Genomic DNA, 26,950 nt, shown 5'->3' with positions numbered 1-26,950 from the left:
ACTCTCAGAGTTACAGACCTGTAAGGGTCCATTTGGTTCCATGTGGTACTCTCAGAGTTACAGACCTGTAAGGGTCCATTTGGTTCCATGTGGTACTCTCAGAGTTACAGACCTCTAAGGGTCCATCTGGTTCCATGTGGTACTCTCTGAGTTACAGCCAATGCATTGATGTGAAAATAGCAGATCTACAAGCTCACAACGTGTCACACTGTACCTACTGTTTACAATTCTGACTAAAGTAATTGTAGAGGTGCCACAGGGGGTCACCAAGGCACAACATGCATTGGTGACTGCAGGCCTTATTACTGCAGCTAGGTTGATACTGAGAAACTGGAAGAGCTCTGCTACGCCAGAGATCACAGACTGGACCCAACTTATGACTGAAACTGCATCCAACAAAAAAAGAAAAGTACAATATTTATATATTTAAATGTAGTACTTAGTATTTACTCTATATAATCATATTACATAAAGTATCCTTAATGTTGAATAACTGTACTTGTACTGTATCATATTTCAATGTATTTTCCAGAGAAACATAACTCACACCTCGTCTGCCTGCCTGCCTGCCTGTCTGCCTGCCAGGTCCTTTTATGGTCAGTTCCTGTTTCCTGTCCTGTGAGAGCGGTGAAGACACTCCTTTTATGGTGAGTGATGTGGAACCACAACAACTTCAATATCCTTCCATTTTTATACTGGACCATATATCCGTTGTGAAACTAACTGCAGCGCACTCATCAATTTCACTATGAACTGGATTCTTTATGACTTTGTGTTTTACAGTAAGTTCACTTGTGACATACTCTCTCTTTGGCAAAGTATAGCCTGGCTCCACTATTTTCATGAAACGTTTAAACCCTTTTCCTTCTATAATATGTATTGGTCTCATGTCCATGGCAATCATTGAGACAGGTCCAGCGGTTAAGGCACCCTTCCTGTGATCCGTAAGCCTCCTCACTGTTGACTCCAATGTGGTTTGAGTCGTGCTGGAACCGGCAGATGAACCATCCAGATTGATCTCATGCACCTAAAAACATAATGATAGCAATTAGCCAAGTCTCTAACCTTTAGATTAGAAACATAATTAGCCCATTAGCCATGGGCTAATTATGTTCCGCCTCCGAGGCACGTTTCGTTTATTATGATACTTACATGTTCCAAGTGATTCTTCAAACTCGTCGTGGACTTGTGTTATGCCATTTTCTTGTCGCATTTTTGGCACACCACTTTTTCTCGGTCATCTTGGCATAATTTAAAATGCAACCACACTTTTGACTTATTTTTCCTGGACTTGTCTCCTGTTTCTAAAGGACTAGACCATGGAGATGTTAACATCCTCTGTTTCTACAGGACTAGACCATGAAGATGTTAACATCCTCTGTTTCTACAGGACTAGACCATGAAGATGTTAACATCCTCTGTTTCTACAGGACTAGACCATGAAGATGTTAACATCCTCTGTTTCTACATGACTAGACCATGAAGACGTTAACATCCTCTGTTTCTACAGGACTAGACCATGAAGATGTTAACATCCTCTGTTTCTACAGGACTAGACCATGAAGATGTTAACATCCTCTGTTTCTACAGGACTAGACCATGAAGACGTTAACATCCTCTGTTTCTACAGGACTAGACCATGGAGATGTTAACATCCCCTGTTTCTACAGGACTAGACCATGGATATGTTAACATCCTCTGTTTCTACAGGACTAGACCATGAAGATGTTAACATCCTCTGTTTCTACAGGACTAGACCATGAATATGTTAACATCCTCTGTTTCTACAGGACTAGACCATGAAGATGTTAACATCCTCTGTTTCTACAGGACTAGACCATGAAGATGTTAACATCCTCTGTTTCTACAGGACTAGACCATGAAGACATTAACATCCTCTGTTTCTACAGGACTAGACCATGAAGACATTAACATCCTCTGTTTCTACAGGACTAGACCATGGATATGTTAACATCCTCTGTTTCTACAGGACTAGACCATGGAGATGTTAACATCCTCTGTTTCTACAGGACTAGACCATGAAGATGTTAACATCCTCTGTTTCTACAGGACTAGACCATGAAGATGTTAACATCCTCTGTTTCTACAGGACTAGACCATGAAGACATTAACATCCTCTGTTTCTACAGGACTAGACCATGAAGACATTAACATCCTCTGTTTCTACAGGACTAGACCATGGAGACGTTAACATCCTCTGTTTCTACAGGACTAGACCATGAAGATGTTATCATCCTCTGTTTCTACAGGACTAGACCATGGAGATGTTAACATCCTCTGTTTCTACAGGACTAGACCATGGATACGTTAACATCCTCTGTTTCTACAGGACTAGACCATGGATACGTTAACATCCTCTGTTTCTACAGGACTAGACCATGGATATGTTAACATCCTCTGTTTCTACAGGACTAGACCATGGAGATGTTAACATCCTCTGTTTCTACAGGACTAGACCATGGAGATGTTAACATCTTCTGTTTCTACAGGACTAGACCATGGAGACGTTAACATCCTCTGTTTCTAGAGGACTAGACCATGGAGATTTTAACATCCTCTGTTTCTACAGGACTAGACCATGAAGATGTTAACATCCTCTGTTTCTACAGGACTAGACCATTAAGATGTTAACATCCTCTGTTTCTACAGGACTAGACCATGGAGATGTTAACATCCTCTGTTTCTATACAGGTCTAGACCATGGAGATGTTAACTTCCTCTGTTTCTACAGGACTAGACCATGAAGATGTTAACATCCTCTGTTTCTACAGGACTAGACCATGAAGATGTTAACATCCTGTTTCTACAGGACTAGACCATGGAGATGTTAACATCCTCTGTTTCTACAGGACTAGACCATGAAGATGTTAACATCCTCTGTTTCTACAGGACTAGACCATGAAGATGTTAACATCCTGTTTCTACAGGACTAGACCATGGAGATGTTAACATCCTCTGTTTCTACAGGACTAGACCATGGGGACACCTAATGCGGTCCACATGTTGGAAATTCTGCAGGATCTGGGAAACGAGGAGTTCAAAGACTTCCAGTGGCATCTCCAACACCTGGAAGGTGTCCAGCCGATCCCAACGTACCTTCTGGAGAACGCTAGCAGGACGCAGACTGTGGATCTGATCGTGCAGAAATACACCAGTAATGCAGATCAGATCCTGAAGAATGTTCTGGAGAAGATCACCAGGAATGATCTAGTCAGTAGATTATTATCGAACCAGTGTTTGGAAACCTCTGATCTAGTGGATCCAAACACACCCAAAGGTAGATGAAGAGACAAGTTAACACAACTCACAAACACAGTGTGTGTGTATATATATATATATATATATATATATATATATATATATTTCCTGCGCCTTGGATAAAGACGCTATATAAATGCACCATTTACCATTTACATGGCTATTAAATAACAAACACATTAAATTAGTCATATTTCACAAACGCTGAGTCTGCATGAGGCCTTCGTTAGTTATACTTAATTAGTTCTGTTGAAGATCTGAAGTATTGGAAACGTCGGGTATCTGTGACATCACTCTGATGCAATACTCCTTGTCTCATTGACTTCCATTATGGCATTGATTGATTAAGATTTAGTAAAACAAGTGAAGTTGTAACATGTCATTTATCATGTAAACAAATCATGCCGTTCTATTCATTTCCCTGTTATTTCCTGTTATGTTAACAATAATGTGCCTATCTGCTAATTTCTCTCAATATCTAAATGAATTGCTTTGTTCCTTTCAGCTGTCCTGGTGAAAACACGAACAGGTGACCATCCTATTACACACTACCAAGAGAAGCTCCAGACAATAGTTGAGGAGGATCCATTTGCGGTTTTACCTGTAGGGGCAGTACCAACGGAGGACAGGGAGGAATTTGATGAATCTTACTCGCGTCTCACCGTCATGCATATTGATAAAACAAAGATCAGCAGCGATCCTGTGGTCACTCAGATGGAGAGGAAGAAAGCAGGCCAGGATGTCCAACTCAGTAAAATCTACAAACACCCTTCTCGACCAAACAAACCCATAAGAACAGTGTTGTCCACTGGTGACGCTGGAGTCGGGAAAACCTTTCTCGCACTCAAGTTTCTCTCTGACTGGGCAAAGAAAAAATATCAAGATCCCCAAGATCCCCATCTCATCTTCTTGCTCCTATTCCGCCAGCTCAATTTGCTCAAGGGGCGAGAGTTTAGTTTGGCACAGCTTATCCATGAATGCATTTACGTAACCAAATGCATTCCAGAAGATGGTCTTGATTACATCTTCACTGAGATGCAGATGTCAGGAAACGCCAACTACGACCAGAGTCCTTTCAAAGTTATGTTTGTTCTGGAAGGTTACGATGAATGCCACTTGAAGCTGGACTTTGAATCTAAGCATGACTGCTCTAATGATTTGACCAAGGCTGTCCCTCTGGAAGTTCTACTGGTCAACCTCATCAAAGGGAACCTGCTTCGCTCTGCTCACCTCTGGATAACCACACGCCCTGCAGCAGCCAAACAGATCCCTGATGGCTTGATTGACGTGATGACGGAGGTGAGAGGGTTCACTGATGACGCGATGGTGAAGTACATCCAGAAGAGATGCAGAAATGAGAAGCAGGCTGAGAGAATCATCTCACATATCAAAGCATCGAAGCAACTCCACATCATGTGTGAAACCCCGTTCTACTGTTCGATCATTGTCGATGTTCTGCAGTACATGTTGCAGACGGATGAGAGAGGAGAGCTCCCCAAGACCCTGGCTGGGATTTACAGCCACTTCCTGTTTGTTTTGACAAAGAGGAAGTGGTTAAGGCATGGTGGGAAACAAGAGGAACTCACAGAGGCTGATAAAGCTTTTCTCCTGAAGCTGGGACAGCTGGCGTTTGAACACCTGCAGAAAAGCAACACCATTTTCTACCGAGAAGACCTGGAGAGATGTCAAATTGACATCAGAGAGGGCCCAGTGGACTCAGGACTGTGCACATCAATCTTCAAACCAGACAGTAAATACAACCAGGGTAAAACCGTCTACTGTTTTGTTCATCTGAGCTTCCAGGAGTTTCTGGCTGCAGTCTACCTGTTTGACTGTTTCACACAGAAGAACAAGAGGCGAGGGTTCCCCTCGAACTTGGCGGTCCTGAAGGCATTCCTGAACAATGATGAGTTTAACTGCAACAGCTCCCTGTCTGACTTCCTGAAGGCTGCTATGCACAAAGCTCTGCAGAGCAAAAATGGCCACCTGGACCTCTTTGTCCGTTTCCTTCATGGTCTCTCACTGGAGGACAACCAGAGACAGTTAGGAGGTCTGCTGGTTCAGGCAGAGAACAGTCCAGTGGAGATCCAGAGAGCCATCAGCAACCTGAAGGAGATGGATCCCTGCAGTGGCTCTCCTGACAGATGTATCAACATCTTCCAATGCTTGATGGAGATGAAGGCCCTCTCAGTAAGTCAGGGGATCCAACAGTACCTGGAGTCAGGAAAGAGACTCTCTGAGACCCAGTGTTCAGCTCTGGTCAGAATGCTGCAGATGTCAGAGGAGGTTCTGGGGGTGTTGGACCTGCAGAAATACAACACATCAGAGCATGGGCGACGGAGACTGTTCCCAGCTGTGAGCAACTGCACAACAGCCAGGTTTGTAGTCATGTGATTACCAACATGTTAGAGCAGATTTTACACATATACTCAATTAATTAATTCATTCATTCATTCATTCAAAATAAACACATCAATGTGCACACATACAAACACACGAGAGAGAGAAAGAGAGAGAGAGTCATTGTGAGAAATGACAACATTATTATATAGTTAAAGTGTGTGTGTGAAGTGTGTGTGTGTGTGTGTGTGTGTGTGTGTGTGTGTGTGTGTGTGCGCGTGTGTACTTACACACACACATCCTGAACTAGATTGAAGATCTTTTAGGTGCCTTTCACACCTAACGTTTGCTTACAAGGTCTGGATCAAGGACCAAATGTTGACATTGTTGCATTTTGCAATAGGTCTGCTTAGCAAGGACTTTGTTAAGCAAACCAAAATATTTAACAAATGTCATGCGGTCGTACAGGCTGTTCATCTGTTGACAGAACATTTCTTCACTTCACTGGCAGAGTGGAGCAACAGCAACGAGTTGTTATTTTCATTATTTAATGTTTGTATTCCAATCAAATGAAAATAGTGGAAAGGTATGAGCACATATAAATTCAATATGCCTCTTATTTGCTTAGTCAGAAAAGTATCCACACACACATTTCAGACAGCTCCACAGGGAACCTCTTTAACAGTGAAGATGGTCTGTTCTGTTTTGATAATCTCTGATTTTACATTTAATCTGTAATTACAGACTTGCTGGCTGTGACCTCAATAAGGAACACATTGAAGTTGTGGCTTCAGCTCTCAGCTCCAATCCGTCCCATTTGAGAGAACTGGACTTGAGTGGAAACGTGTTGAAGGATTCCGGAGTGGATCTCATCTGTGCTGCACTGAAGAGCCCAAACTGTTGTCTGGAGATTCTCAGGTCAGATTAATTTACCATTTTTATTTGGTTGCGTTCTGTTATAGTAAGTGATTATAATGCAGTTATTATGGAGGTGGTACTTTATTTGAAGTGTGGATAAGGTTTCATATCATGGTAACTCACACTGACCTTAATATTGATAAGATACAGTGACTAATGTATGTAGTCTTTATGCTGAGATACTACATTTAAAACACTAAACACCTCTGATGACACTATGAGTGGTTGAATGTGTTCTGTCAGAGTGTCATCCCCTAGTTTTGAATGATATTTATATGAATGTTAATTCTTACTTGGTGTTGAGTATCAGGGACGTAACTAGACATCAGTAAGCCCCCACGCAGGCTGGTCAGCCCCCGACAGTTTGATAAAAATGCACAAAACGTTCTAAACATGAACTTTGGATCAATATCTAAAAACCCAGTGTGAGAGAAGGTTTTATGTGGAAAACTTATGCTGCATGAGCCAACGAAGATTGTATGGCAGGAATATGTATTTTATTTGTCTTAAAATCTCTCTCTCTCTCTCTCTCTCTCTCTCCCCCCCTCATCTGGTTGTATTCTTCATTTAGTCTGAAGAACTGCTGGTTGTCGGAGAGAAGCTGTGAAGTTCTGGCCTCGGCTCTCGCCTCCAATCCTTCCCATTTGAGAAAATTAGACCTGACTTTGAACAACCTGCAGGACTCTGGAATTGAGCTTCTATGTGCCGGAGTGAAGAGTCCACATTGTCACCTGCAGACTCTGAGGTAAATTATTCTGTGTGGATCTGTACTGCAGACTCTGAGGTAAATAGAGTTTTATTCTGTGTGGATCTGTACTGCAGACTCTGAGGTAAATAGAGTTTTCTCTGTACTGGAGCATCAACAGCAGTTTGTTAAAGTGTGGATTAAAGTTCTCAACGGGCCCAAAAGTTGAGGCCCAGCCCGACCCTACCCTAACTGGGTGGGCCCGAGGCTCGGCCCGGCCCTAAAGATTACCATAATGTTGGGCCCGAAGCCCGACAAAAGCCCGACTGTGAAAAAAAAGAAGATGGCCACTAGGCGGGGGCCACCGCGCTTCATTTGGCTTCCTTTTGACGCTGCAGTGCCAAAAAAAAAAGCCCTGAATTGATTTTAATTGCAGAACGGACTAATAGTATTAGTCGCTTAAAATGGAAACTTCACATTGTAAATTGTTATTAGGCGGCAGGCCTATAGTATAGTAATAGTTACAGTATACACTATAGGGGTATATAGGTTATAGGCTACAGAGAAGACGCAGTGACGCACCATACTGTATATGTTATGCGCTTCAAATAACACTATCTGACTGTGATAGTCTCTCTTGTCGGGGCGGGGGGCCTGGGGAGGCGGAGAGAGATGCTGGAAGTTGTTAAATCCTATTATCCTGCATCTCTCTCTCTCCACCTCCCCAGGCCCCCCGCCTCGACGTGAGACAGTCACACTCACAGTCAGATAGTGTAATTTGAAGCGCATATATGATGCGTCTTCTCACTGCTCTCGCATCGCATTACCTTATCATGACGAGAGGAACTCTTCTGCAGCAGTTGGCAAACTTGGCACTTGGCAGACTCAGTCGGCACTCGTTTCTAATTATATACACTCATCAATCATTTTGGGACAAATAAAAGCTTTGAATCCGTTTGTTCTTCCTTCCTATTTCATGATTGACCATAAGTTATTTATAATATTCATAAAATGTAACACAAACACAGCAAAAGCAAACAATACTTTAACACTTTATTGACAAAGAATAGGCCACGCAGCAGTATACACACATAAACTAAATATGAAATACTAAACACACACACACACACACACACAGGTCCACAGACTCCACACACACACAAATATATAGGGCTAAACTTTAACAAAATAACAGAAACCGTGTTTCTTGTTGTGCAGTCAGTCAGTGCTTTAAAAACAGCAGCAATTTAAGGTGCAAAAATAAATAACAGAAACCGCGTTTCTTGTTATGCACAGTGCTTTAAAAACAGCAGCAATAAAGTGAATTAAGATTAAGAATAAAAGCAAGCAAATTAAGCAATAGAGACCGAGTTCTGATTGCAAATAAACACATCTAAAAAATAAACACTACTATTTTAATAAATTTACATAAACAAACACAAGAAAGGTGCAAACACAAGTTCTTCACAAAGGTCTTATAGCTGCCCTATTCTATTCACCTTCACCATACGCATGAAGAAATAAAAGTGCGTCCACGGTGTCTGGTTTCAGGCGTGTTCGCCTCTCCTCAATAATGCGCCCTGCTGCGCTAAACACCCTCTCGCTGCTGCTGGCTGGGATTGAAAGAATTTGCCTAGCCAACTGAGCAAGTTTGGGATAGGTGACAATGTTTTTTTTCCACCAGCCCAGCACATCCTCATCATTACCCATTAATGGCCTCTGCCCGTCCCGAATGTATCGCTCCACCTCCTCATCGTCAGTTTCCTGCTCTGGCTCAAACACATTCTCCCACTCGTCAAATGGACGCGCTCTCTTAGCTGGTGGTGGCACCGGTGGGGGGGGTGCCCCAGCAGCAGCGCCACCAGCACCTTCTTCTTCTTGGCCATCCTCCTCCTCCTCCCCACCACTCCCGTCTTCTCCAACAACAGCGGCTGCTGCTGCCACACGCCTCTTTATGTAGTCATGCACATGTGCCCTTTGAGTCGCGTCCAGCATGCGCAGCTGATTGTATTTTGGCCATAAAAACGTTGCAGCCATGTGCAGATCTTCCTTCTTTATTTTCTTCTCCATCCATTGGGCATGGCGCTGACGCACAAAGGCCTGTTGGTTTGTGTCATCCACATTCGGTTTGCAGTGTAGCAGCAGTTTGGCTGTCCATGGGCAGACGAGTTGCAGAGTGGGATATTTGTCCCCCTCCAGCTCACGCTGTGCGTCCCAAAATATTTTCAGGAATGACACCAGAAACGCTAGCGCGTCAGGGGCCACACAATCCACTTTCGCACCTTCTCCACGAGCCTCCATCTTCTCCTGCAGCTCTGCGTAAATGTCCTGAATAGATTTCAGTGACAGATACACAGTGCTGAACCTGGTGTCCACCATCGGCAGCAGGGTCTTGGTCAGCTGCGATGCCACTCCCGACTGCTTGACATACCTAACAATGTAAAAAATAAACAATTAAAACCAGACTCCATGAAATAATAATAATAATAAAGTGTTATTACTATAACTATAAGAAAAAGACTAAAACTAGATATAATATAATTGCCTAATTATAGTATCATACTATTTGTATATAATTATAATAACATTAACACTAAACAAACAATATATACCTTACGAGGGCCTTCGCTGCTGTTATTGTTGCTGCGATGCCGGCGGCATGTTCTTTAAGTGCACCGTCGTTGTCCAGGCCGTGCTTGAGCACTGTATTTAGCACATGATCCAGACAGTCAAGTCTACGGTAGGGCTCAAGGGCTTTAATGATGTTTGCGCCTTGGTCAGTGACCCAAACAATGTTTTTAAGTGACAGTGCCTCGAAGTTGAATTTCGTCACCAGGAGCTTGATGATTTCCCTTCTAATGTTATCACCCGTTTTTTTTTCTTCCGCTGGAAACTGCACGGTGGCCAGATTCTTTCCCACCAAATCAAAGTCTTCCCCAATAAAATGGCAAGTGATTGCAAGATAGGCGACCTTCCTGTAATCGTCAGTCCACATGTCCGTCGTCATTCCCACTGTGCCTCCGTTTTTGAGGTGGGCCTTAATCTGGGCAGTGAAGGCTTCTCTTTTGACTGTTGCTGAGGCCTTGCAGTGGGTTGTCACCGTGTTGGCGCATGGAATAACGGAGCTAGCAGGTACCCTTCCGTGAGTCGCTCCGACGTCTATTAGCTCTTGGGCCAATAGCATGAAACCATCGCCTTCCACCACATTAAACGGCCTAATGTCCATGGCGCAAAATGACACACATTTTGCGGTCACTGCCTGCTTCACTCTCAGCGGGACACTTTCTGCACTCTTCTTCACAAATGTGGCCATTGATGACTGACCTGAGGTGCTCTGCTGTGGCATCGATGCACAAACTTTATCTTTATGACGGCCCATCGTGGATGTTCCGGTCCTTTTACTGTCATAGGACAGCACTGTTTTGCATTTAATGCATTGAACATATTCTAAGACCTTCCCTGCAGAGTCTACAACTAATTTAAAAGTTGTCCATACCGCTGCCTTCGCTCCCTCCTTAGCGATCACACCATATTCACCGGCTGCAAGTTTTCTTTTAATTTTAGCGATATCCATTGCAATGCTCATTAATCATAGTCTCTTTGCATCTGTTTGCATCTGTATTCTGTTTTGTTTCGGACACTGACCTGTTGTTAACCTGTCCGATACACGCCCACCATCACATTCTCTGCTACTGTCTGATTTATGGCCCTGTGTAAAGAACTGATCTGCAAGTTCTAAACGTGTCTGATGCATTGTAGACTTCAGTGGTCTTGTAGATTGAATGGCTTGGCTATTTGGTGCGCAACACCAGCTTACAATGAAGTTGTATACTCAATTGCTCATTACTGGCTGGTCCAATAACAAAGCAGCACCCTGCTGTGTCTGCCAGCCGCACAGCGCACACAAACTCTCCGACTGACTCTCTCTCTCTCTCGCACAAACAAATTAAATGAAAGTGAAATGCACTAATGCACTAAGTGCTTCATAATAAATAAATACAGAGTACTTACTACTTACAGAGTCAGACAGAACAAAATGTTTTTTTATTAATATTATGATATACAAAATAATGAAACAAAACAAAAAATATATAATAAAAGAAAAGAAAAAAATGCAGAAACGCAGGGCCCGAGGCTCGGCCCGACCCTAAAACGTCGGGTCGGGTCGGGCCTGGTCGGGCCTGGTCGGGTTCGGGCAGAGTTTGAGAACTTTAGTGTGGATATCTCTGCAGGTTGTCAGGCTGTGCGATCACAGAGAAAGGCTGTTCTTCTCTGGCTTCAGCTGTAGCCCTCAACCCCTCCTCCCATCTGAAGCATGTGGACCTCAGCTGTAACCACCCAGGAGGAGATGCTGAGCAGACGCTGCTCTCTGCTGGACTGGAGACTATCAAGTGAGTCGACTTGGACTGTGTCCATCCATCTTGGTTAAAAATACGTTTGTATTTTATTTTTTCTAGCTGTCAAAGTTAACATGTTAATTGTCCATCAACACAAATTCCTTTTAATGGCGTTAATTTAATTAACGTAAGATTTACGCAATGCACGGTGAAGTTTGAAAGAGATATTGAGAGTCTGAGACACATGCAAGTTGCTGTTTTCTACTGGCTAAGTAGCCCCGCCTCTGAATCCACTCTGCTCCGACCAATCAGTCAGCAGCACTAAAGCTAAAGCAGTCGGTGCAACCAGCATTAAAGCAGTCGGTGCAACCAGCACTAAAGAAGTCGCATTTAGAGTGTTTTGGCTACATTTAGCTGCTACAGCCACATCCGGTCCGTCGGTAAAAGTGCTCCGTGTTTATAAATCGCTGGGCACATTTTATTAATGGATTAAATAACCCTGGTAGAGTCGCTGCGACTGGGCAGACAAGTTGTGATTCTTGCATATTTAATTTGCTGCGGTTTGTCTTCACACTGCGCTGTCATCGCAGCAGAGAACTTTATCAATGTGTTCAATATATAAATAATACTGATAATCTTCCCTACTGTAGAGTGTGCTGACCTTCTTTCTCTGCTATTTCTGTTAGCCAGTTAGTAAAAGACTAGTATTATCTTCAAAAACGATTGTGTACAAAAAAGCGGATTTTAGCGGAATTTGCATACTTTGAAAGGAAAGCTGATTTTCTGATTAGCATTGGTTAGCATTACATTAGACATAGTGACTTGTTTAAGCAATTACAACGACTTAATGACACTAAAACGATTTTCTGATGGAATAAAAACATTCTTTAACATTCCAACTGTGTTAATGTGGCTAAAAACGAAAACCACCAAAAAAAAAGAAATAATGTATTTCGTTCAATTGTGAAGTTATACTATTGCCGACTTGTGGTTGAAATCACTGGCACTGGTCACATATATGGAGTTCCTCCCTGTCCCCAGTTAAGCCCTGGGTTCAAAAAACCTTAGGTTTCGTTTTTGGCTAGGTGGCCCAGCCTTCATCCAATCAGGATAGAGAGGGGCCTTCCGCCAATCATGATCGAGCGGGGGCGGTCCTTGGTGTGCATGCTGTTGGCCAGTTACGTGTCATATCAAAGACCATTATTTATTTGGCAACTGAGCCACGGACCACCGTTTGATGACATTTAGCCTCTCAGACCCATCTCTGCCACGGACCACCATTTGATGACATTTAGCCACTCTGTGGCGCACTATAAGCTTGTACATCTGCTATTTTTCAATAGCTAAAGTATAACATAATGCTTAAGGACCACTCGTGGTCCCCGGACCACTGGTTGAGAACCACTGCTTTATTCAATAAATGTTTAATGGTGAATGCGAGCTGAAGAGTCTTAATGAAGTGATGCATGTTCATACTCTCTGTATCATTCAATGGTAATAGAAATGTTTTATCATTTCTTCCTACAGTGTGAATCATGGAGGAGAACACTGGATAGATCACTGGATTAATCCTCGACTCCTTTCAAGATGTGAGTGTCTGCCTGCCTGCCTGCCTGCCTGCCTGCCTGCCTGCCTGCCTGGCTACGAGTCGCTGAACTGGGGACCCCCCACAATAATCATACCTGAACTGGGGACCCCCCACAATAATCATATCTGAACTGGGGACCCCCCACAATAATCATACCTGAACTGGGGACCCCCCACAATAATCATAACTGAACTGGGGACCCCCCACAATAATCATATCTGAACTGGGGACCCCCCACAATAATCATAACTGAACTGGGGACCCCCCACAATAATCATAAGTGAACTGGGGACCCCCCACAATAATCATAACTGAACTGGGGACCCCCCATAATAATATTGGGGTCCCAATCCACAGGTTGAGAACCAGTGGTACAGAGTCCTGAGAGACACCGGTCGATGAAGGGTTAAGGCGTGTGTGCATGTGTGCGTGTGTGTGTGTGTGTGTGTGTGTGTGTGTGCCTGTGCGTGCCTGTGCATGTCTTCGTGTGTGTGTACGTGTGTGTGTGTAAGTGTGTAACAATCGGCCTCGGCCTTTTCCACTGAAAGGATGATCATTGCTAAAGGAATTAATCAGCAGGACTCGCGCGACTCGCGTCAGTCCTCCTTTCCGCGTGCACGCGCACTATAGTCTCTTAAAGTTCCTATAATCCACACTATAGTCTCTTAAAGTTCCTATAATCCACACTATAGTCTCTTAAAGTTCCTATAATCCACACTATAGTCTCTTAGGGCGCTTTCACACCGGACATGTTTGGTTCGTTTAAAACGAACCATGGTCCGCTTACCCCTTTGGTTCGGTTGGTGTGAACGTGCATACGAACTCTGGTGCGGATCAAAGAAACGAACCATGGTCCGCTAAAAAAGGCCGAACTCGGTTCGCTTCCAAACGAACCACGGTGCGCTTCGTTACTGGTGTGAATGCATTCAGACTTTATAGAGGACCAAATACAGGATGATAGGCAAAATAGCCGTCGGGAGTCGGCAGTTGTGAGGCTGCATTAATAATTATAGTTATAAAAGCATGTATTTCTTTACGGGGATCATATGACAGCTGACAGTCTGATTTTAATAGTAGACGCATACAGTATATGTCGAGGTGCAGCGCAGCATACGAGGTTCACATGCGCAAAATGTACAAGTTATCGACATGGAATGGTGTACGGTATGGCACACGATGTAAGCTTGTAGATCTGTTTATTTTAAGCATGCACCGGCCGCCGCCACGCAAAGTTATGACAAAGCATGCGAATCTGCGATGCATGAGTCTTTATATGCGAGTTTCTCTTTCAACTCGTGTCCCCTCCTTTGTGTGTGTGTGTGTGTGTGTGTGTGTGTGTGTGTGTGTGTGTGGGCGCGTGGGCGCGCACGCACATGAGGGGACTGGGGGAGAGACCCATATATTTATATGGGAGAGACGCAGAGACAGAGAAATATTTAAAATCATCCATGTCGCGCAGGCCGCAGGTATCGAGAAAAAGCCAATGTTAAATAAGCTATACACAGGTGGTCCCAAATGATTAATTGATTACATCACTATAGCAAAAGACGTAAAACTAGGTCAACTCAATTAGCTGCAGCGGAGCTGTTCTGACTTGAAGCTCAATAACCAACTGACCAAACCATAAGATGACATGGAAATGCCCGCCGCGGCGCCGATTTGATGCGCAGAAATAACATGGGTGAAGGTGCACACATGGAAGAAAAGTCCTTTTTATCGGGGATACCTTGTTGTAGGCTATACGTCTCCGTGAAATGTATGCATCAGCATTCAGCAGCAAGCACATTATTATTCAAACACTGCTCCTCTGTTCATCTGTTGCTCTTATTTGGCTAATAAAATAATTAATAAGAATGAATGCAATAGCAAGTTGTTGCTGCCTGTCATGTTGCTGTTCTCTTCTCTCTCTGTGTGACTGAAGGTTGCCCCAAAAATTGTAGACAGTGATTTCCCCTCATGTTCTTTTCCCCCTCACTATTTGGTTCGCTTAACATGTCCACGTGTCATTTGTTTACATATTTGGTACGCTTTACAAAGTCCAGTGTGAACACCAAACGGACCAAAATCAAAATGCAAATATTTGGTCCTTGGTCCTTGATCCGGACCTTCTAAGCGAACTTTGGGTGTGAAAGCGCCCTTAAAGTTCCTATAATCCACACTATAGTCTCTTAAAGTTCCTATAATCCACACTATAGTCTCTTAAAGTTCCTATAATCCACACTATAGTCTCTTAACGTTCCTATAATCCACACTATAGTCTCTTAAAGTTCCTATAATCCACACTATAGTCTCTTAGGGCGCTTTCACACCGGACATGTTTGGTTCGTTTAAAACGAACCATGGTCCGCTTACCCCTTTGGTTCGGTTGGTGTGAACGTGCATACGAACTCTGGTGAGGATCAAAGAAACGAACCATGGTCCGCTAAAAAAGGCCGGACTCGGTCCGCTTCCAAACGAACCACGGTGCGCTTCGTTACTGGTGTGAATGCATTCGGACTTTATAGCGGACCAAATACAGGAAATAAACAAATACATGAATAATGCATTGCATTGTGGGTTCAGAGCGCCAAAAGAGAACAGGTTGACGGCAGGTACACGGTGACGGTCACGGATTATTAATTCTTATAAAGAGAAGGAAAGAGCAGCAATGAGTCGGGGGGTCAACTTGGGCAGATGACGAGGTGAGGGCTCGGCTGGAGATATGGGCAGAGGATGTGATCAGCCAATCCCTTGTAGAGACACACAAAAATGCCTCGGGTTTTCCAAAAGATCAGCGACAAGATGAGAGAGAGAGGGGCATCGAGCGAACGGCTGGCCTGCAGTGCCATTTGAAAGTTAAAAACCTCCGTCAGCGCTCCGGAAAAGTGGCAGCTTCAGGGGAGGAGAAGGACAAGTTCCCCTGGTATGAAGAACTGGACAAAATATTGGGAACCAGGCCCACGAGCAACCCACAGTATGTTTTGGAGTCTCACGAGGATGAACAGCAGCAGACGCAGAGCCCTTCTACATCGGGGACGGCGTCTACAACTCACCGCGGCGAAGTCCTGCCACACAAGCATGGGATGGTAAGCGCGCACACACACACACACACACACACACACACACACACACACTGGTGGGGGGCTAGGGGGCTTGGGTCCCTGCCCTTTTGCCTCAAAGTGCCCTTTCCCTAAAAAAAGGGGGGGGGGGGATGTGTGGCCAACAAGGACTTATGTGGAGCTTATTAGGGCTAAAAAGGGCTTGTGTGGGGGGAAATATATATATATATATATATATATATATATATATATATATAGTTATATATAACTATATATATATTTGTCCTGTTAGGGCAATAGTATACCACACTAATGAGAGAGGGGGAGAGAGAGAGGGAGAATTGAATTGAATAGAGAGAGGGGGACAGAGTGGGAGAGAGAGAGGGGGGAGGGAGAGAGTGGGAGATAGAGGGGGGGGGGAGAGGGGGGAGGGAGAGAGTGGGAGATAGAGGGGGGGAGAGAGAGAGGGGGAGGGAGAGAGTGGGAGATAGAGGGGGGGAGAGAGAGAGGGGGGAGGGAGAGAGCCCTGATTTCCATGTTAAATAAGAATTTGGACAGCACAATGACACATGATTTGCTTCTTTACACAGATGACGCTGTTGAGAGGCCATGTACCCCAAGTACCGGTAACACAAGTCCAAGGTGGGCAATACCTGGTGCTCAGTGCCGGAAGAGGAAAGCCAGGTCAGATCAGGTTGACAGTGGGCTATTGGAGGAACTATACGGCAGCAGAGAGAAGAGATGCGTGACCTTGAGAACCGTCGTCAACAGCAGGAGAGTGCTGATTTGACGAATCTCTTCAGAATGCAACAGGAAGCTGAAGACCGTCGATTTAAAGCCATGCAAGAGCAGCAGCAGCAGGCCAACACTCAGATGGTGTTACAGCTTATGGGGACTTTTATGAATGCTCTGTTGCCTGTTGCTCAACCACTGCACCCACCTGCCCCCCCACTGGGCTCCTACAGCTCCAGTGATGCCTCCCAATACTTGGCCCATGACCCACACACACAACCCACCATCATCCATGATGACCCACCCACACATCCAATCACCATCCATGACCCCCCCAACCTATCCCACCACCCACAACCCAGTCACACGTCCTACAACCATCCATAACACCACCCATCCAAATACCGCCTATCACCCCGCAGGTTACAGGCCGTTCCATGTTCCCAGAGAGTGGTGGATATCCAAGCTCTTCAAGCTCTGCCAACAGCAGTGTGGCCAGTAGTCTCTTCACTGCTTCACGATTTAAACCAGGATCAATATTATAACCTGTAGGGTTCCACACTCAAATGTAGGCTAGTGTTTTTTATGTTGCAATGTTTCTGTCAGTGTTCCAGTAAACCAGGCTTTATTTTGTTATTTTAATTTTGCTCTTTCTATTGTTGACGGTTGTCATTCATGTAAACCTGGTTTTAGAAAAAAAGATGACAAGCATGTTTCAATTGCAGTTTTTGCCTCAGAACCACATTGTTTTTGTAAGTGGTCTAAAAAAAGCACTTTGTGTAGAGTTAACTACCTCAGAACAATATTTTTCAAAACTCTATTGTTCTATATTAAACAGTTTAAAACAATGTCATACATGGTGTGATCTCATGAATGATAAATTATTGTCAATCACCAGTGTTGCCAGCTTTTATTAGAGAAACAAGAAACAACATTTCTTCCCCTTCAAGTGCCACTTTAGTAAAGCCAATTCCCCAGCCTACAGTACAACATATTCAAATGCACACAACACACACACACACACACACACACACACACACACACACACACACACACACACACACGCACGCACACACACACACACACACCTCCTGGGAATTGGAAAGGGTTATTGCTGCACAAATGTTTGACCCTTTCACCTAAAGTCCTCCAAAATAGGCACACAGTGCATTTCTGATTTGGTGATTTTGACCATCAACACCATGGTTCTCTGTCGGTTCTTCATCAGTTTCGAGTTCTTCAGTGAATTGTTCACAGTGGTGGATTTCACAGAAGTTGTGAAGAACACAACATGCTGAGATGATGGAGGGCATAAGGAAAACGTGTGCATCACATCTTTTAAGGAGACATCTCCATCTGCCTTTTAGGAGACCAAAGGCCCTTTCCACCGTCATCCTGGCTTGACTGAGGCGGAAGTTGGAGTTAGTTCGCTCAGGTGTTACACCCCTGCCCTCTGGGTAGGCCTTCATAAGCCACGGCAGTAGGGGGTAAGCAGCATCACCTAGAATGAACAGGGGGACATCCACTCCTTCAAACACCTCAGTCAATCCAGGTAACAATGTCCCATCTTGGCCACGATAATAAAGAGAGGAGTTGGCAAGAACTCGAGCATCATGCGCTCTCCCAGGCCAGCCTACATTGATATCCCAAAATGTCATCTTGTGGTCCACCACAGCTTGTAAAATGAGAGAATAAAAGCCTTTACGGTTGTAGTAGTCTGCGGGGTCATGAAGTGGTGCCATTATGGGAATATGTGATCCATCTATTGCACCAACCACCTGTGGGAATCGACATTTATCATGGAAGCCCTGCACTATCACCCTAAATTCAGCAGCAGATGGTGTCTTGATGTACTCTGGTTTCATTACTTTGTTTATGGCTGTCACAACCTCCTGTGTAATGAAGCAAGCAGTAGAAATCCCAACACCAAACAAGTTGGAGATTGTTCTTAACGCTGAATTGGTTGCCAACCTGTACAGACATAAAGCTACTCTGAGCTCCACAGGGATAGCACGTCTGAAATGTGTGTCCTGGCGTGTCAGACTGGGTCGTAGGATCTCACAGAGGTGCAAGAAGACGGCACGGTTCATCCGGAAGTTGAGCACCCATTTTGTGTCTGGCCAGTAGTCGCAGACGTTTTGCCACCATTGCCCGGGGCGTTCATAGAGAAACAGATTATTTCAGATTATTACTATTTAACCCATTCTGACCTGAGATCAGATTCATACGAGGTTTCCACTGGACACACACTGGTCTGATTAACCCATTCTGACCTGAGATCAGATTCTAGAAATGTCAGTCGCTGTTCGATTTTTCAAAATAGCTTTTTCAATAGCTAAAGCACGACATGATGCCGACACCAAAATGGGTGCCCGGTCAGAATGGGTTAAATAATGGTAGAGATCTATAAATTACTTTATATAATTCTCTTATTTTCTTCTCTTACATATTACTTTGAAAAGAACAAATATAAAAGAACAATTAGATAATCAGTATCCAACAGTGGTGAAAGCACAGTAGCCTAACCATATAATCGCTATTTTTATTTAGGAATACCTTATTCCTTTTCCTATTTAAAGTTAATAATATACATTGAATAGGTAGTGTTTATTTTAAATGACCAATAAACTTGAACTTGAATACACACATACACGTACATACATACAGAATGGTAGACCTGAGGCCTACTATACCAGACCTCAGGCCTGAGCCCTGGTATGGTTTGGTATGGACTTTTGTTGACCAAAAGGGAGTGTTGGCAGAAGCCTCAGCTTCCCCCCCCCCCCCACACACACACACACACACACACACACACACACCCACACACACACACACACACACACACACACACACACACACACACACACACACACCCACACCCACACCCACACCCACACACACACACACACACCCTTCCTTATGTGGACTAATTATATATATTTTTAATTTAGGGAAAGGGCACTGAGGCAAAAGGGCTGGGCACCCCCCCTCCCCTCTGCATGTGCCTGCTCGCTCTCTCTCTCTCTCTTTCTCTCTCTCTATCTCTCTCTCTCTCCTACACACAGGGATAGGCACAGGGCGAAAATGTTGTAGCGTATAGCCTACTACGTGCGAGAGACAGGACGTTAAATCTTGATTCTCATTAAATATGTATCTCTCCGTATGCGCACACACACACACACACACGGTCCAAAAGTTTGCAGCGTTGATTCCGATGCGGTTTATCAACATTATTCAAGTGAAATGCAGAACAGCAATATTGGGCTAATATAGCTACCAATATGTAGGCTACGACACACAGGGATTTACCGACGGAATAAACTGCCAGCTGATATTATATCAGCTGCCTACCACAACGGGATATTTAGCGAATTAGCAGGGTAAAAAACCTCAAAATCGGATTGTCCTTCCTAAATGTGGATCGATGGCCATCTAGTTTAGGGGATTTGTTTGTGTTCTGATACATTAGTCGGGAAAGACGGGCTAGTTTATATTTTGCACTCATATGATAATAGAATATATATAGGCTACCTGCTGCTGGGTCTTCTGTGCAACAAGCACACTGACAACGTGTAGTAGGCATCCACAGCCCTCGCCCAACGGCGGCGCCTCCTTGTATGGCTCCGATGAATTGCGTGCCGCAATAAGGACATATTATTCAAACACCTGCTCCTCTGTTCGTCTGTTGCTCTTATTTGGTGTATGAAGTAGTTATTCAGAATTAATACAATGAATGCAAATGCAATACCAAGTTGTTGCTGTCGTTCCATATTGCAACTTGCTGTTCTTTTCTCTCTGTGCGACTGGTTGATTTCCGTATTTGTTATTATTCCCTCGTAAAATGACCTTTTTTCCTTTTTTCACCATTTGGTTCGCTTAACATGTCACGTGTCATTTGTTTACATATTTGGTTCGCTTTACAAAGTCCAGTGTGAACACCAAACGGACCAAAATCAAAATGCAAATATTTGGTCCTTGGTCCTTGATCCGGACCTTCTAAGCGAACTTTGAGTGTGAAAGCGCCCTTAAAGTTCCTATAATCCACACTATAGTCTCTTAACAGTTTCCGTGCCTTGAATGGATTACTCCAGGTTAATGTCGCTGCCGTATCGGACATACCCGCCTTTTGTTTTATGTGTTTAATCCGCCGTAATGTAATGAATCAAAAGAAAATCCGTCTTCGTCGCGGAGTATGAGACTGGATGCCTTCGCTGTGATGACGAAAACGGAAATCGTCACATGCTGTGGGCTGCTAGGGCTTCTGGGAAATTGAGGCCAATGGAAATGCATTGGATGCAACGCCTCATTGAAACCAATCTTGTGTGCGTCTTCCGGGTGCACCAAGATGGTGGATGCTACACACAGATCATAACAAACCACGGGAGCTTTTTTTGATGGATTTTCGCGGATTAAAAGCCCAAATAATTCAGCGTATGCTCTAAAGGTAATACAACAATCTCGGCAGTGAAGGGGGGTTGATTAAAATGCGGGTTAATCGTAAAAAACAGTCAAACTGTTAAAGTTCCTATAATCCACACTATAGTCTCTTAGGGCGCTTTCACACCGGACATGTTTGGTTCGTTTAAAACGAACCATGGTCCCCTTACCCCTTTGGTTCGGTTGGTGTGAACGTGCATACGAACTCTGGTGCGGATCAAAGAAACGAACCATGGTCCGCTAAAAAAGGCCGGACTCGGTTCGCTTCCAAACGAACCACGGTGCGCTTCGTTACTGGTGTGAATGCATTCAGACTTTATAGAGGACCAAATACAGGACGATAGGCAAAATAGCCGTCGGGCGTCGGCAGTTGTGAGGCTGCATTAATAATTATAGTTATAAAAGCATGTATTTTTTTACGGGGATCATATGACAGCTGACAGTCTGATTTTAATAGTAGACGCATACGTACATACAGTATATGTCGAGGCGCAGCGCAGCATACGAGGTTCACATGCGCAAAATGTACAAGTTATCGACATGGAATGGTGTACGGTATGGCACACGATGTAAGCTTGTAGATCTGTTTATTTTAAGCATGCGCCGGCCGCCGCCACGCAAAGTTATGACAAAGCATGCGAATCTGCGATGCATGAGTCTTCATGCGAGTTTCTCTTTCAACTCGTGTCCCCTCCTTTTTGTGTGTGTGTGTGTGTGTGTGTGTGTGTGTGTGTGTGTGTGTGTGTGTGTGTGTGTGTGTGGGCGCGTGGGCGCACACGCACATGAGGGGACTGGGGGAGAGACCCATATATTTATATGGGAGAGACACAGAGACAGAGAAATATTTAAAATCATCCATATCGCGCAGGCCGCAGGTATCGAGAAAAAGCCAATGTTAAATAAGCTATACACAGGTGGTCCCAAATGATTAATTGATTACATCACTATAGCAAAAGACGTAAAACTAGGTCAACTCAATTAGCTGCAGCGGAGCTGTTCTGACTTGAAGCTCAATAACCAACTGACCAAACCATAAGATGACATGGAAATGCCCGCCGCGGCGCCGATTTGATGCGCAGAAATAACATGGGTGAAGGTGCACACATGGAAGAAAAGTCCTTTTTATCGGGGATACCTTGTTGTAGGCTATACGTCTCCGTGAATTTATGCATCAGCATTCAGCAGCAAGCACATTATTGTTCAAACACCTGCTCCTCTGTTCATCTGTTGCTCTTATTTGGCTAATAAAATAATTAATAAGAATGAATGCAATAGCAAGTTGTTGCTGCCTGTCATGTTGCTGTTCTCTTCTCTCTCTGTGTGACTGAAGGTTGCCCCAAAAATTGTAGACAGTGATTTCCCCTCATGTTCTTTTCCCCCTCACTATTTGGTTCGCTTAACATGTCCACGTGTCATTTGTTTACATATTTGGTACGCTTTACAAAGTCCAGTGTGAACACCAAACGGACCAAAATCAAAATGCAAATATTTGGTCCTTGGTCCTTGATCCGGACCTTCTAAGCGAACTTTGGGTGTGAAAGCGCCCTTAAAGTTCCTATAATCCACACTATATTCCTATAATCCACACTATAGTCTCTTAAAATTCCTATAATCCACACTATAGTCTCTTAAAGTTCCTATAATGCACACTATAGTCTCTTAAAGTTCCTATAATCCACACTATAGTCTCTTAAAATTCCTATAATCCACACTATAGTCTCTTAAAGTTCCTATAATGCACACTATAGTCTCTTAAAGTTCCTATAATCCACACTATAGTCTCTTAAAGTTCCTATAATCCACACTATAGTCTCTTAAAGTTCCTATAATCCACACTATAGTCTCTTAAAATTCCTATAATCCACACTATAGTCTCTTAAAGTTCCTATAATCCACACAGCATGCAGAGTCCGCTCCCGACGGCGTAGCGAGCGTTCGGGGTACCCCTTATTATGATCCAACAAGGACAATGTTTGGAATGATCTCACCAGAAGAGACGTCTGTCAGTCTCGGGTGCGATTCCAAACGACCGTGATCCAACGACAGCAACGGGCTTGCGTGTTCCTGTTTCCGCTGGCTCCACTAAGTCAAACGTCCTTTATCTCGGCCGCAGATACTACACGTTAACACTTTAGTGCAGTGATTTAAACGGTAGGCCTATCTGGCGCCACGGAGCTCCTCTCTGTCCTGTTCACCCAGGTACCTCCCCCTCCCTCCTGTGTCACTTCCTCTATTAAAGGTATATTCAGTGATTTCACTTAATTCAAATATCACTTATTTTTTTGTTTTGTTGTGATAATCCTCCCTACTAGAGTGTGCTGACCATATAAGGAGTTCCTCCCTGTCCCCAGTTAACCCCTGGGGGTCAAAAAACCATAGGTTTCGTTTTTGACTCTCTATCCTGATTGGACGAAAGGCTGGGTCCCACAGCCAAAAACGAAACCTAAGGTCTTTTGAGTGAAATCACTGAATATACCTTTAATAAAGTTGGGTGACATTCAATCAGACCTGTTACCCCTCATGTGAGCTAGGAATGTTCATTATGGACTTAAAAGCCGATTCACAGTTTTCTACATGCCCCCATACCACACGTATATAGGACAACAATATCATTATGTGCAATTGTCACACGTGTGTGTGTGTACGTGCATGTGCCTGTGCACATCTTCGTGTGTGTGTGTGTGTGTGTGTGTACGTGCGTGTGCCTGTGCACATCTTTGTATGTGTGTGTGTGTGTGTACGGGCATGTACGTGCATGTGTCCGTGCACATCTTTGTGTGTGTGTGTGTGTGTGTGTGTGTGTGTGTGTGTGTGTGTGTGTGTGTGTGTGCGTGCACATCTTCATGTGTATGTGTGTACGTGCGCCTGTGCACATCTTTGTGTGTGTGAGTGTGTGTGCCCGTGCACATCTTCATGTGTGTGTGTGTGTGTGTGTGTACGTGTGTGTGCACATCTATGTGCACATCTTCATGTGTGTGTGTGTGTGTGTGTGTGTGTGTGTGTGTGTGTGTGTGTGTGTGTGTGTGTGTGTGTGTGTGTGTTTGTGTGCGCGCGCACCTGTGCACATATTCGTGTGTGTGTGTGTGTGTGCGCACACCTGTGCACATATTCATGTGTGTGTGTGTGTGTGTGTGTGTGTGTGTGTGTGTGTGTGTGTGTGTGTGTGTGCGTGTGCCTGTGCACATCTTCGTGTGTGTGTGTGTGTGTGTGTGTGTGTTTTAGTCAGTGAATAATGTATTTAATGTTTACTGTGTTGTTTTCTCATCAGATTCCCAGCGTCTCACTCTGGACACAAACACAGCACACTGTGACCTCACTCTGTCTGAGGACAACAGGAAGGTCACAAAGGATGATCAGGATCATCAGTATCCTGATCATCCTCAGAGGTTTGATTACCATCCTCAGGTTCTGAGTGCAGAGAGTGTGAGCGAACGCTGCTACTCTGAGGTAGAGTGGAGTGGATTGGTTCAGATAGCAGGGACTGACAGAAGAATCAGCAGGAAAGGACCTGGTGCTTCCTGTCACCTTGGAGGCAGTGTCATGTCCTGGAGCCTGGTGTGTCATGGTAACAGTTACGCTGTCCGCCACAATGGGAAGGAGACTCTGCTCCCTGTCCGTCCCTCTGGACGCTCCAACGGGGTCTTCAGAGTAGCACTGTATGTGGACCGTCCCGCTGGGACTCTGTCCTTCTATGACGTGTCCTCAGAGGACACTCTGACCCACCTGCACACCTTCCAGATCACGTCCACTGAACCGCTATGTGTTGGGTTCTGGTTGGTGAGGCGTGGCTCCTCAGTGTTTCTGTGTGAGCACAGATAGAGTCTCTATTCGACGGTCACATCAGGTCGCCATGGTTACTCCACATGTGACATCATCATGATGATGATGATGACGAGAGACAGACAGATAAGACCAGATACGTTTTTGATACAATGTTCATTATTTTTCAAAGAATCACACCTGTGTGAAGTGAGCGGCACTCTTGACTGTCATCATGCATCATAATGATGACAACGTCAGCCAATCAAATCATTGCATTCCGTGGTACCCACAAACACACACACAGCTGTGCCGCTCACAGGCAGCTTGTAGACCCCCTCAAGGACCCTGGAACCCCCTCAAGGAACCCTGTAACCCCTCCCCCCCCCCCCCCGAAAGGAACCCTGTAACCCCCTCAAGGACCCCTGGAACCCCCCCAATGACCCCTGGAACCCCCCCCCCCCCCCCCCCCCCCCCCGAAAGGAACCCTATAACCCTCCCAAGGACCCCTGAACACGTGGGATGTGTTGTACCAGGGACCCCCATCTGAACATGTGTTGTACCAGGGACCCCCATCTGAACATGTGTTGTACCAGGGACCCCCATCTGAACATGTGTTGTACCAGGGACCCCCATCTGAACATGTGTTGTACCAGGGACCCCCTGGCTCACAATGCGTCGCAACGCGACACATTTTGAGCTTGTAGATCTGCTATATTTTCAATAGACATTTTAGAATTGTGAAGTGGGACATTCTGCAATATGAATACTTTTACTTTCAGTACTTTAAGTACATTTTGATGCCGATACTTTTGTACTTTTACTCAAGGATATTTTCAATTCCTATTCTGACCTGAGATCAGATTCTAAAAATGTCTTCTACATTCTGACAGTTTTCTGAAAAAGATATGTTTCTATGTCAGAAGTTCTTCGATTTTTCAAAAATAGCAGACCTACGCTCGTAGCGCGCCACTCGGTGGCGCGCTACGAGCTTGTAGATCTGCTATTTTTCAATAGCTAAAGCATAAAATAATGCGAATACCAAAAGGGGTTCCCGGCCAAAATGGGTTAATTTATGAATGATGATGTATGTAACTGATTTATGAACGGCTAAAACAGCCTGATGTCCGCAGCGACCTACATTAGATGTGTTTAAACAAGCCCCTAATAATTGTTTTGCTTTGTATATATATGTATATTTTGAGATGTAATTGCTATAGTCACATTGTTGATTGCTATACAGAGACTCTATTACACAGTCCCGATCTGTGATCCAAACTGGCCCCCGTAAAACCTGAATCCCCCCCCCCCCCCCTTTTCCCCCTCACTGTATATGTTTCTTTTCCCTTTTTACCTCCTTTATGATGAATTCCTGTTCTGTTCTTTAGCTATATAGAAGTGTATATTTTTACGTCTCTGAATGTTTTTGATGAATTGAACAAGGTGGACCCTCTTGTAAACAAAAACATTAAACGCCATTAACAATGAACATTTAACACGTTTAATGTTTGTGTTGTCACTAACACAAAGGTGAGGTATGTCCACCATATAGTTTGAATAGAGTCATGTGGGCTATAGAGTTTAAATCTATTCTGAGTCATGTGGGCTAGAGTTTAAATCTATTCTGAGTCATGTGGGCTAGAGTTTAAATCTATTCTGAGTCATGTGGGCTAGAGTTTAAATCTATTCTGAGTCATGTGGGCTAGAGTTTAAATCTATTCTGAGTCATGTGGGCTAGAGTTTAAATTATTCTGAGTCATGTAGGCTAGAGTTTAAATCTATTCTGAGTCATGTGGGCTAGAGTTTAAATCTATTCTGAGTCATGTGTCATTCTGAG

General features: G+C 44.2%; 1 protein-coding gene across 1 annotated transcript; it reads left to right on the top strand.

Annotated features, from left to right (window-relative positions):
* Nucleotides 1–2,993: 2,993 nt before the first annotated feature.
* LOC310877806 (protein NLRC3-like) lies at nucleotides 2,994–25,461 on the top strand. Its single transcript, XM_083791755.1, has 8 exons — nucleotides 2,994–3,298; nucleotides 3,785–5,657; nucleotides 6,442–6,537; nucleotides 7,109–7,282; nucleotides 11,455–11,613; nucleotides 13,087–13,148; nucleotides 24,623–25,398; nucleotides 25,436–25,461. Exons 1-7 carry the CDS (start codon nucleotides 2,998–3,000, stop codon nucleotides 25,171–25,173), a joined length of 3,216 nt encoding a protein of 1,071 aa, XP_083647881.1. The 5' UTR covers nucleotides 2,994–2,997; the 3' UTR covers nucleotides 25,174–25,398; nucleotides 25,436–25,461.
* The last annotated feature ends 1,489 nt before the right edge of the window (nucleotides 25,462–26,950 follow it).

This window comes from Protomyctophum parallelum (genome assembly GCF_964188405.1).
Source record: "Protomyctophum parallelum genome assembly, chromosome: 20".
Classification (NCBI taxonomy): domain Eukaryota; kingdom Metazoa; phylum Chordata; class Actinopteri; order Myctophiformes; family Myctophidae; genus Protomyctophum; species Protomyctophum parallelum.
This window is presented reverse-complemented; position numbering and strand designations above follow the sequence as displayed.

Excerpts from the sequence above, each read along its gene's own strand:
- LOC310877806 (XM_083791755.1), top strand. The coding sequence starts at position 2,998 with ATGGGGACACCTAATGCGGTCCACATGTTGGAAATTCTGCAGGATCTG. Across the intron at positions 6,538-7,108 it reads TGTTGTCTGGAGATTCTCAG|TCTGAAGAACTGCTGGTTGT; the intron begins GTCAGATTAATT and ends TTCTTCATTTAG. Across the intron at positions 11,614-13,086 it reads GCTGGACTGGAGACTATCAA|TGTGAATCATGGAGGAGAAC; the intron begins GTGAGTCGACTT and ends TTCTTCCTACAG.